A 12,624-nucleotide genomic window follows, 5' to 3' on the forward strand; every position below is an offset into this window, starting at 1 on the left:
TAGAGTCAAACACACTTTATTCCGCACGGGAATGTCTGAACAGAAGGGCCTTGGGCAGGATTCCTGATAAAGAACTCTGCTTCAAACTCCTGCCGCTGTAAACAGAGCAAAGATCATCATGTAAACCACAGGGAGGGAGGGACCGGATGGGAGGGGGCTCTGCACAAGGGCTGGGTCGGGTCACACTGGCTACTGCGCGGTGAAGCTGGGGCAGTGGCCCAGCTTGGGAGAGTCCAGTGAGCAGTGCTCAGCAGCTCCCAGACAAGCAGGGGGTAGGGGTGGGGTGGGGTGGGAAGGGGCCGACCAATTGAGGGGGTCCTCTCGCCCACTGAAGGCACGGGGATCAATTTAGCTGAAGCAGCCAGAGCTGCTGTGCCAACGCATGATTAAAAGGCCCCAAGATCCACATCCTGGTGTGGGGGTGACGGGGCGGCGGCCCTTTGGGGGCGCTCCCCACCAGCCCACAGGGCAGGGCCACGCAGCTCTCACAACTGCACGCACTGGCGGCCCTGCCAGCGGCCTCCAATCAGCAAATGGTAAATGACGTTGACTTTCCCTGCCCAGGACCCACTTGCTCCACTTGGGGTCGGTGTGGAAGTGGGGAGGGGCACCGGTGGGCAGAGCAAGATTGGTCTGCAGGCAGAACCACCCCTAATGACTACAGTTCTGCACTCAAGACTCGTGACTGGGGCTGGGGAAAGGTCTCCGGGTCTGCACCAGGAAAGAGCGTGGACTTGGACCCTCTGCCCCGAGGGCGTGCTTGCGGCCCACGCACGGCCTGAGAAGCAGCCACCAGAGGAGCCAGCCAGGACCTCTGCTTTGGGTCCTCCCCGCTGTGCATGTTATGCTGGGTGCTAAAAGGGCATTCTGGGAAGGAGGAGGAGAGGGTGTGAGTTTAGGGTGGGGGTCAGGAAGGCGGTGCAGGGTATCCAGGGACCCTTGGGGCTGCCAGGGAGAAGCCACGCACGCTGGCACAGTTGGGTCCAGCTGAATTCCTGATTAACGAGCGCACTGAAGACCAGAGGGGGTGGGCAGAGGACAGAAACACCATCTTCCTGGACCCACCCCTGCTAATCCAAGAGTGGGGAGTGTTAAAGAGCACCCCATCCCCCACCGGGAAGGAGAGTGGCAGGAGCGGGGGGCCTCAGAGTCTGGGTGTGGACGGTGAAGGCGCTCCCTCCAAGCGCTCTGCGCTCCTGTGTAAATGCACAAACTGCTTCACCACCAGGGGGCACAGGAAGGGCTGGACAGAGGCTGGGAGGGCAAGGAGGGTGCCCAGCGGGAGTGGGTTTGAGTGACGGCTCGGGCCCGCTTCTCTCCAGAAAATCACTGCACTACAACACACAAAGCTGGAGGTGGCGGGGGACCCAGGAAGGGCTGGGTCTGTCTAAATGACTCACAGGTGGCTGGGGGAAGGGTGGCAGGGATGACTCAGATGCCCTGATACCCAGGGCTCACAACCAACAGGAAAGCGGAGCACAGCTAATCACCGTGGAGGGAGCGGGGAGGGCAGAGGGCGCACAGCACCCCTGAGGGAGGGGCTCATTCGTCAAACTTCCCTTCTCGGATGTGCTCGAAGGAGAAGGGTAGGAACTTGAAACCTGTCCCGCTGTAGAATTTATTCTGGAATTCCACCCTGGAGAAAGAGAAGAGGAGAGTCATCATTCCACAGAAACCTTCTGGGACTCCACAGTTGGGCCAGAAAGATGACCCAACCCCAAGCTCCCCGAGCCTCCTGCCACCCACAAAGCCCAGACCTCGGCCTGCTCATGGCGCACACGACCCTAATCCTAACACAACCTCCCACTCGTTACGCCCAGGGCCTGCCCGCGGCAAGAGTGCACACCAGTGCAACGGTTTGGCCTCAGTTCCTGCTCTGTCCTGCTCAGCAGAGAGTGTGTTTATGCAAAACTCTCTGCAGAGGCCCACGTGCAAAAAACGTTCAGTTGGCCTGAGTCTCTAACGATGAAGAAGAGTCCCCCCAACACCCCCTTCCTGGCAGGGCCCGCAGCGGACCTCCAAGGGAAGCCTGAGTAGCCACCAGCTCAGCGCAAGGAACCCTGGCAGGCGCCACTGTTTTCTTGTTTATTTCTCTTCTCGGGGGAGGAAGGAGAAGGGAGGGTTGCTAGTGAATGGTGGAGGCTTTCGACTTAGGGAGGAAATTCCCAGGAAAGGGGGAAGTTAGGAGGGGAAGTCTTCTCAAAGCAACGGCAAAAATATTCTCCAACTACAAAAACATCTAAGAAAGAATTCTTCTCTTGGGGACTGAAAGGAAAAACAGCTTTAGCTCCCTTCCCCGGCAGCCCAGCATCCATCCCTGATGGTCTCTCTGGGCCCTTCAAACTCTGAGGGGGCAGGAAGGAGTCCACGCCTGTATGCACAGCCAGGCTGCGAGTTCGCCCTGGATGTCTGCCCAGCAACCAAATCACCACCAAATATGGGCAGAAAAATGCATGATTCAGAGGATAAAAAAGCCAAGGAGAGCTGCCCTGAGGAATAGTTTCCACTCAGTGCTGTGTGACCCTGGGGGCCCGAGATCCCTGCGATAGCAGGCTGCACTGGGCCCGGGGCAGGCTGCAGGGCAGGCTGCAGGCAGCGGTTTGACTGCACAGCAGGGCGCCAAGACGCTCTCCACCTTCATGCCCCTCACTCAGCCTTCAGCCTTCAGCCAGGGCGGCCTCCCTCCAAGATAAGGGAGGAATCAGTGAAAAGGGAGTGGGAAGAGGACTGTCTGCTGGTGGCCCCGAGAGGTCCTCAGAGGCCCCTTCAGCCCTGGGGTGCTGGCTGAGGACCCTGACTGCAGAGCTGCCAGCTCCACCCGCTGGGGAGAAGAGGGGAACAGAAGTTTCTGTGCGGCCGTAAGAGCAGGCAGCCTTCTCCCCGACCCCGCAATCCGGGGGCCGCACCACGGCCCCCAAAGCCTCCCGGCCCCTGGAGGATTCCCATCAGTGTCTCGGCCAAGCCTCCCTCAGAGAAAATGGGATCCAGGAGGGGGTATTTCAAACTGCAGTCGGTCACAGGACTCAGCCCTGTGTCCCAACACCTGGAGAAGAGGGCCCAGCTCCTGAGGCCTCCTCTGGGGGAATGCGGTGGGGATGGGGGCAGGTTCCTGCTTCCTGCCCTCTGTGGTGATGACTGAATCCTCCATGCTGGGTAGGCTGTGTCTGCACGCGGCAATGGTATTTCACTTTGTTCAACAGTGTACGGCCAGCCGGTGGGCAGCTCACCTTGGGGTCTGTGAGGTATCCGGAACTCTGACCTCTGGCTGGCTCATCACACAAACAATGCTAACTCCAGACTGGGTGAATGGAGAAGCTGCAGACGTTCTCAGACGCCTGAGGGATCACCACCCTTCTCTTGGCATCACCCTGCCTGCCTCATCTACATCAGGGGGCACGCGCCTGGGATGGGGGCACTTAAATTCTGCTGTGTGAGCAGATGGGCGGTCCCTCTGACACACCACCTGACACCACCTCGCCCACCAGCTGCTGCTCGAGGTTAGGGACTTAGGGTGGCCCCCACCAGGGACATCTTGGGTATCTCAGCGTCAGCCTGACTTCGCCTCCCTTCTCAGCCGTGCTCACCCTAACCTCCCAGCACAAAGCTGGAAAGCAGTTTCCCTGTTGGTCTCCCCGCCCTCGCCTCCCTCCCAGCCAGGGAACTGTGTGCTTCCTGAGAAAGTATAAACATGAAGTTCTCTGTGCCCGGGCACAGCGGGGCCCCGCTGGCTGCCCTGCAAGTTCTTCCTTCTTGAGGGGCTCTGCTCGGGGCGCCTCCATGGACCCTGCCACGCCCCAGGCCACTAAAACGCATCTCAGGATTCAGCAGATGTGAGGAGAGCCTCAGGCAGTCAGATGGGGTTCTCTGTCACCCCTGCCAGCTCCCGCACCTGGAAAAGGCAACCCAGTGGCCCAGAAGGACTAACTGGAAGTCCAGAGAGAGAGTTCTCCTGCTACGTGACAGAAGCCATGTCTTCTCAAGTGAAGGAAGGGGGAAAGCCTGGGCCTCTTCCCTTGCCGGTGGGGATGTGACCGAGGGGAGGCAGTTTTAGAAAGATGGCTCTGTCCCTCTCTGCGCAGTGCCGGGGCCATGAGGTCACATTTCAGGTGTTCTCGTGCTCCTGAGCGGCCACTCCTTCAGCCACCCCGCGGGGTCCTGCTGTGGTGCCACTGAGTTCCTTACACCACACTGGCCCCCAAATCTGTCCCGTTAGCCCCCAGTCTGTGAGTGTTCACGTGGAATCTGTTAGCTAGGAAGGGATGAGCTTCCTGTGAAGGCAGGCCATGGGGCAGCAGTCTTTCTGCTAATAGCACTCTGGTGTCCACAGTGAAAACCACAACTCACACCCCTGCCTTTGCCTTTTCTGAGGAAGAAAAGATATCTCATTATGGTAGCCAAGAAGACCAAGCCCAGTACACACAGTTGGTGGGAGGAAAAGAGACGGACGTAACTCAGGAAGAGACAGAATTAGCAGGCGGGTGCATGAACCCGCTCACTGCTGTTTCCAGATGTCACTTGCCTCCTCATGACCCTACATGAACCTCAGACCTGTGGTTTATCCTTGCTTTCAAATCACATGTTTTTCTTCTTGTCCCCACCAAAGAGACCCAGAACTTGTGTAACGGGGCAGCCCTTGCATCAGAATCAAGAAACCCCAGCTGAACACCAGGGGTAAAGTGACAGGTACGAAGATGCCCAGGCTGGACGCCAGGAAAAATCGCAGCAATGTCCCTGCAGCCATTTTCAGTGGGCCCAGCTGTTCCCACCCCCAAGAGGATGGCCTCAACTCGGAATTCCTGCAGTCCTGCTGGACTAAGACCCAGGAATCCTCAAGGCATGTCCACACTTGGCCAGGAGGGGGTGCATGAGCACCAATTTCATTCACCCCTTTCTGGTGGTGGGGGAGATGCTCCAAACATGCCCCCAGTGACGGGATTCTGAAAGCTGCACAAAGGAGTTTTCACTGTTTTTTCTCTCCTACCCAGTATTTCCACTACCAAACAACAGCAACCACCCACCACCTTGCAAGTACAGTATGTCGGACCAGCCTACTCCTTGCAAACTGCATCTGCGAGGCATTCAAGTGGTATCACGTGCATCCCCCTGGGGTCTCCCTTCTCTCTAACGGACCGGAAGCAGATCGCTACAGGGGCCACAGCCCTCTCCGCAGGGCAGCCGCGTCTGCAACTGAACACAGGTTACGGTGTGCCAGGGCACCGCGGCAGTCACTTGGTCTGTGCATTATTTCCTACTTAATCACAGCAACCTTGTCACGTGGACGTTATCCTCTCTTTTCACACGAGAGCAAGTGAGGTTCAGAGAGGTTAAGTGCTTTCCTCAGGGTCACCCAGCCAGCACGGGCAGAGCTGGAATTTAAACTCGGGTCACCCGATTCTGAAGCCTGCTCTCTCGCCACCTGTCACTTCCCTGGGCTCGTTCACGAGGACGTGGGAAGACACCTTCACTCGAAGGCCGCAGGTGAGCCCGGGGAAGAAGTAATCCTGCAGGCAGCAAAGCATGACCTCCCAATCGCCTCAGCTCATTCTGGACAACAGGCCTGAGCGCAGGCGGCCCTCCGTGCTCCGCGGTGTGCCTGGCTCACTGCTCTGACAGGTCTGTTCCAGCTCCTTGGCTGCTCCCACCACCCAGGGAGGATGCGACAGGCTCTCCACTTGGGCTGCAGTCAAGGTGGCGTGGTAACTGCTCCCTCAAGCCCAGGGCTCAGGAGACGGGAATGGAACAGGAAAGGAAGCCGAGGGGGCAAGAAAAAGTGAGTCACCCCAGGGTGGCAGCACAGACGTCCCCTTGCACCGAGTGGTAGGAAGTGTGCCCGGGTGAGCGTGCGCTGATAAGCTGAGAGCCGGTGGCGTGGCCAGCCTCCCGGCTCCCAGTAAACAGCAGCTGGGCGGGGAGGGGACGGGAGGCGGGAGGAGAGGGCCAGGCCTGAGAAAGCACCGTGTACTGACGCAGCAGGACAGAGTCTTCTAGAGGAGCTTTTGAGGGAAGGGTAAGTCCCGGCCACGGCTCACCCTTACATGCCTCACGTCCCACCTCTGTAATTCAGAACAACAAACGGTGGAATCTTTGAGCAGGCTCAGCTGTAACCAAGCCAGGAGAAAAATCAAAGATAAAGGGAGTGGGGAAGAGGTTTCTCAGCTTCAGATTTTGGTTTTCTTCAGGTTTCCAGAAGTGATGGAAAGAGACAGTCACGGCCCTCTTCTGACCTTGAGGTCATTAACACCACAGATCATCTCATCTAGGGAGTCCTAAGGTAGGGTCAGTGAGTTTGTGAGCCCCTAAACTGGTAAAACTGTGTGTGCACACATTGAGGGGGTGTTTCTCTGAGGAGAGGGTCTGGAGCTTCCAGAGCCACTGGACCCCAAAAGAGAGGGAGAATCATAATGTGAAGGCGGAAGTGGAGACTCGAAGATGTAGGGTTTGAGGTAGGGTAGCCAGATAAAGTACGGGATGCCCAGTTTTTAGTATAAGTATGTCCCACGGACATTCGGGAAATACAGTAAAAAAAATATTCATCGTTTACCTGAAATCTAAACGTAACTGAGTGCTCTGTAATTTTATTTGCTAAACCTGGCAACCTTACTTTGAGGTCATGGAGTCACGGTCCAGACCAGACCCCAGATCTCCCGCTGCCTGGGGCTGAGCTATCTCCATGCAGAGCCATTAAGAGCCAAAAACGACATTAAAGAAAACTAACAAATCCAAAACCTGCCCCTCCGAAGAAGCTGCTTCAGTGTACTGAGCTAGCGTGCTATGGAGCCAAGAATCCCCCTGCTCACAGAGAGCTGCCAGGGGTCCTACCCAAAGACACTGGCACGATGACAGAATAAGGGGGACGAAATGAGGGCACAGTGTGCTCTGGCACTTTCCTGGACGTAGAATCTATTCCAGAGCTGCTTTCATTCCTCTGAAGACAGGAGAGAGCTATATGCCAGTGCGAAAAACCCCCAAACAAACAAAAAACCCCCAGCAGATCTTTTAAGCCATCATCAAGAGCGCTGAAGAAGGCTGGAGACAGGGAGAGCAACTGTGACAGCACTCACCAGAGGGTCCTCCCTGGCTGCTGTGAGAGTGAGCTGTGCTTTTCTGTGGACATTTCCTGAGGCTCGCTACCAAGTACGTCCTGGGGTATGAGGATGTGAAAGCAGATACTTCCTAGTGCCTCTGGATTCTGGACAGGAGTAAGACTGCCCTCAGTGCCGCTAAGGACACGTCCCCACCCTCGACCCCGCGCTGTCCCTCACCAGTGTAACCGCAGCGCGTGGAGGAAGGCTGAGAGGCCCTCCATGATCAGGAGGATGGCCACAGTCAGGGTGGCGAAGGCGGCGAAGATGAAGAACAGCGCCAAACCTCCCGCCAAGCTCTTCACGCTTAGGCCGATGTGGATCACCATGGTCCAAAGCACCTCCGACAGCTCTGCGGAACGGGGAGAGACATGACATCCAGTTCAGTTGGGCCAGGGGTGCTGCAGGCCTTGCGTTTTGCTCTGCCATCCCTCAACCGCAGTCTTCCTTGCCCCCTGGCTTTCTGCGACCTCACCAGCTAACCTGGCAGAAGCACTGATCCTCCCATCTGGACATCGTTCTCTCTGGATTCAGGAGTCAATAATTCCAGAGGCTTTTACATAATGTCCACTCTCTTTAAGCCCCCACCTGAGGGAGTGCCCGGAGAAGGGGAGAAACGTAGTTTTTGACCTGAGAGAAGCACACTCACGTGCATGAGCGAGGCTGAGGGCCCAGAGCCGCAGGTAGGAGGCCGTGTTGGAGATGCAGCCCAGGCAGTACTCAATGGTGTGGATGGCCTGGTGGACCATGGTGTCCCCAAAATCAAACTGTCATGGGAGGAAACCAGAAAGAAGATGTAAGGCTGGGAGGGGAGCGTGCAGGGCTCTGAGCGCTGGCACGAACGGCTACATGGGCCTGGAGCCCCCGCTGCTGAACTCCTGGTGGGGATTTCAGCTGTGCCGTCCCCAGAAATCCTGCCTGGCCGAGCCCCCGACTGGGACACCCCATGCCCCTCAACACATCACATTTTAATGAACTACGTCTTCATGAGACTCTTCTCAACACATCTGCTCTCTCTCCCCACTAGGCTGTCAGCTCCAGAGTGGGCTGCACGTCGAGCTAAGGGCTGTCTGGGAGCACCCGCTCTGGCTGACTTCCACCTCACGGACGGAGCCTGAGAGCGGAGCACCCTCCTCCGAATGAGCCAGGAGGGCAGGAAGGGCTCTGCCCCGGGTCGTACGTCAGGGGACAGGCCACCAGGCTGGAAACCGCCTGGAGAAGACTAAACCTCTGCAGCCACTTCTTATTTTCACGACACGTTGGCGGCAAGATAACCTCCTTTTACTTTTGAGACTTCTGAAAAGATCACACAGGGACGTTTTGGCAAAAGTTTTACAAATTCCTACTTGGACACATGATGAAGACTGAACAGAACGTGTATTGTTGTTTCTGTTTTCCTCACGCTCCCTTTCTTCCAGTTTTTGTCTCAACATCAGAAATTATCTGCAGCATAAAGCGGAGGGGCTGGAGCGAGCTTCCGGGAGCTCCCTGTTAGGGCTGCTCCAAGCCAGGCTGCCTGAGAAGCCGCAGGCACGCTTCCGGCCCTCACCCTCCTGGGTGGGGCCACAGCCACTGAAGGCCAGGAGGTGGGCCATTCCCCTCCCGGGGGCCTCCCCGCCCCTCCCCACGTGGTCCAGACCAGACTCCAGGAGCACAGGGCCACTGCCCAGTGGGCCTCCCCAGCTTGCCCTGCCCACAGGTCAGAGTCTATTTTTCACCAGTTTCTTTGCAGACTCACATGACTTCACCCCCAAAAGATACAAGAACTGTCTTGAGAAATCACATGGGGCCAGGAGAGGAGGGCTGGCTGGTAAGGCGCTAACAGCCCAGGCCTCACAGGCATGGCCAGCGGGGAGAGGGCCCAGCTCCAACTCGCCATCTCTGGGCGACCGCCTCATTTTCTCTCACCTCTGACTATCTACACCCAGAGTACTTCTGGGCTTTTCTTCTGAAACAGGCTCTTCCAAGTCTCCTAGTTACCCTGAAAACTAGGGTAATCACAGTCACCGGAACCCCAATGTGCTGTTAAGAGCTCTCTGCCACCACTGCTGGCCGTCGCACCAAAGCCCACGTTCTGAGGAAGGACGAGCCCCCAGCTCCAAGGAGCGCAGGGCTTTAACTAAGAGCTCTGAGAGAGAAGCGAGTGCGGGGCTCCCTCAGAACCAGCCCCTTTCAGCATTTTTATTCCACCTTGAGTTTCTCCCATGAACAGCTTCCCTGCCAGGCATTGCTCTCGCTTTTTCCTCTCCTCCATTCCCAACTTCCTGCTTTGCAACCTTGGGTAACTTTTCTTATCTACGTATTGGAGGGAGATATTAAGTGGGACGAGAAGTAAGTGAGAAACCCAGGCAAGCGCTTAGAAGTCTGTCACTGCCCCGTGTGAGTCAGCTACGACTGACCGGGAACTGCCGCTGCCGCCCTAACTCTCTACCCACCTCCCCGCCGCCGCACCACGCCTGCTCCTCACCTCCGGCGCCCTCGGCTCCACACACCTCCTTCGCACGCTCCCCTTACCGCCCAGCCAGGAGGTCTAACAGACATCCTGTGACCTGAGCCTCTGCAGTGTCCGTCACTACTGCCTTGTCCGCCTCCCTCTTGAGGACGCTCACCTCCTCTTGGTTCTCCTCCTACCTCTGGATGTGCCTTCTCGGCCTCCTTCCTGGTTCCTCCTTAAGTGCTGGAGTTCCTGCCTCAGCCCTTACGTCTCTCCTGTAGCACTGCCACTCGGGCCTTCAGCGGCCACCCCGGGAGGGGCTTACAAATGGACACCTCTATTTCCGTGTTGCCTGTTTCCAACCAGCTGTGCCACATCTCCTCCTGCTGCAGCACAGGTGCTTCAAACTCGACGCCACCCAAACTAAACTCATTGATTGCTCTCCTCTGACCCACCAAGACCTACTTCTACTCCTCGTCCCATGTCTAACAGGGGGTCACTACTAGTGCCCCAGGCACCCAAGCCTGGAAGTCGAGCTTGACTTTTCACTCACTCTCACTGCCTACATTCATGAAGGCACTGGGGCCCGCAGCTTTTACTGCCTTCATCTCATATTGGTCCCTTCCTTTCCAACTCCCACTGCAAATGCCTTCAGGCCTCCCAGTTCTTTCCTGACTCCTCTCAGACTGTGCCCCTCCCCCATCCAATACACCCCCTACCCTCCACTAGGGTATTTCAGCAATGGCATGCGCTGTGTCACTTCCAGCTTCACTGCCCTGACGCTTCTTCTTACCTAAACACTCTACTATGGCTGGTGTCTGCCAACCTCTAGCCTCACTTCTCACCAGTCCCTCAACTCCTGACTTCGAGCTCCAGCCAAGCTGAATACTTGTTTATCCCCAAAATCTGTCTTTATGACGCAGGCCTCTTGTATCTTTATGATAACTATATATACTGATGCATCCGCATTCCCTCCCTCTCTCCCTCCACAGAGACGCCGGCTTGACCAAACTAACCTCAGCAATAATTTCCTTAGGGAATCCTTTCTGGGTCTCCTCTTCCCTACCCCCACCCCAGTGTTTGTCAGGTGCTCTCTTCCTGTGTTCCCACAGCATCCTGGGCACACCCTGATCACTGCATCTGTCACCCAGACTGTGTCCTAAATTTGGGAGTTCCTTGAAGGCAAGGACTTGTTTTTCTTCTCTCAGTTCCTGCAGCTTTAAACAGAGTGCTTGGCACATGGAGGGTGAATGAATGGATGGGTTGGATGAATGTACCTGGCGAGATGACACAGTGGGGAGAGGTCCCACTGACCCTTGCTGAGTGGTTACAGCCTTCAAAGATTTCCCAGACAATTGACGAGCCTGGCTCTGGTTTGCAGCTGGACTGTTCATCCCCCAGGGAGCGGGACTGCTGCTTCCACCTGTGACGTATTTAGGTAACTGAGACAGTTATCTAAATCTGGCTGTAGAGAACTAGACTGTGTATGTACCTGATGATGGTAAAATGTCCTCACTACTTAGGACGCTGTGGGAAACTGAACCTCTGAGGGAGCTGGGGGGCCAGAGACTGGGGAGGCGGAATTCCAGTCCATCTTGTTTGGATGTCAACTCCCCTGGGACGTGGCTGCAAGTGAGGTCTATGCTGACAGGGACCTTCCAGGCAGCTCAGCCTGTGGCTCTGCACAGATGAGTGGTCCAGAGGAACACGGAAGCTCCTAGATGCCAGCAAAGGAGCCTCTCCGGCCTTCTGGAAGACCGACAACTGTCTGCTTTCACACAGAACAGCAAAGGTTTTTCCCATTCCCATCCCACTGCCCCCTTTGAGAGGACCAGGAAAGCCAGGAAAGGGAAAGGTTCACAGGTCTGGGTATGTTAGAGAGAAATTTGGGGGGAAGATGCAAACAGTGCAGCAAGGCCTATTAAAAACCCAATTCAAAACTTGTATGTTGCTAAATGAACTACTGCTGAGCTAGAAGGCCTTCTACTCGGGCTGTGGCCAGAATATTTAGCCAACTTTCTTTCTACTCTCTGTTGTCCTCTATGTGTGACTGGTATCACATGAACTCCTTTCACACAGATGGATTGTTTTTTCTGGGATGCATCTGAGAGGCAAAGCCTCCTTTTGAAAACTGTCTACCTCCCAACTGGGTCACGTGGAGGTAAAGCTGACCCCAAGCGAACGTCCAGCATTCTCACTCCAAGCATCATCAAGCCGATGAGGGCAGCAGGAAGAGGTTGGCTGCATCTCAGACAGGGAGGAAGGGCGAGCTTTCCCATAAGCACTCAGAGGAGCAGGGAGGAAACAGTTATTCCCAGGGGGCAGAGCGACCATACATAACAACACAGGAGAGGAAGGCAGGGGCCAATGGGATTTAACTCCCAAGGGGAGTCACTTCAAGAATGCCAATGCAGACATTACTTGTAGCTCCTTTAAAGCCATTCTCAAGGCATTAGATCAGCAAAGTCAATGAAACAAAGACAGAGGTGACTGACATGAGATGCAGTTAATGGAGATGAGCTTTCTCAGAACACAGGTTCACAAACTGGTTAGAAATGGCCAGTGAGATGCCGAATACATGGGTGTCATGTGTGGCCCCAGGATGCAGCAGGGACAGCAGAGTGATCACAAGGACGGGAAGAGAAGCCCCAGATAAACATGAAGCTAAAGCCAGCTTGTTTCTTACCACTTCATCCTCGGTAGGCTTGAAAACACAAATTTACACTTAGTGGGAAGCCATGCCACACACAAGGTCACAAGTCATGAGCACAAAGCTACTGGTTGCTTCTTGGGGGCGGGGGCGTGGGGACTGTGAATGTTAAATGGTCTGACATTGGAGGCAAGCCTCCTCAGCATAAACGGAGAGCAAAGTCAGCAGGGCCAAGAGTGTTGATACTTAATCTTTAAAAGGCATCCCAGGCCTTGCAATTTTTTTTTTAAAGTCATACACATAGCAGACGCGGTCAGTCAGAATGCAAAGTCCAGTCCCCTGGGTCCTCAACTCCTTTTCTGTTTGTTTTAAAAATAATATACTGAATAGATGAGGTTCAAAAGTTCAGCTCAGAGGCTTTGTGGTACGAACGGTCAGGCAAGGAGATTGGATTTTTA

At 55.6% G+C, this 12,624-nt stretch overlaps 1 protein-coding gene across 4 annotated transcripts in view; it reads right to left on the reverse strand.

The window, feature by feature from the left end:
• ATP6V0A1 (ATPase H+ transporting V0 subunit a1) overlaps positions 1 to 12,624 on the reverse strand; it is a 57,983-nt gene continuing 45,359 nt past the window's right edge. For 2 of the 4 annotated variants that reach the window (XM_007177786.2, XM_007177784.2), the window contains exons 19-22: positions 12,203 to 12,220; positions 7,732 to 7,849; positions 7,263 to 7,434; positions 1 to 1,636 (exon numbers count right to left, since the gene is read on the reverse strand). In XM_007177786.2, coding sequence (XP_007177848.1) covers positions 1,543 to 1,636; positions 7,263 to 7,434; positions 7,732 to 7,849; positions 12,203 to 12,220 — 402 coding nt within the window. In that variant the 3' untranslated portion in view covers positions 1 to 1,542. The remainder of the gene's footprint in view (positions 1,637 to 7,262; positions 7,435 to 7,731; positions 7,850 to 12,202; positions 12,221 to 12,624) is intronic. The other 2 variants (XM_007177787.2, XM_007177785.2) reach the window with 1 other exon arrangement.

Source organism: Balaenoptera acutorostrata, chromosome 20 (genome assembly GCF_949987535.1).
Source record: "Balaenoptera acutorostrata chromosome 20, mBalAcu1.1, whole genome shotgun sequence".
NCBI lineage: Eukaryota > Metazoa > Chordata > Mammalia > Artiodactyla > Balaenopteridae > Balaenoptera > Balaenoptera acutorostrata.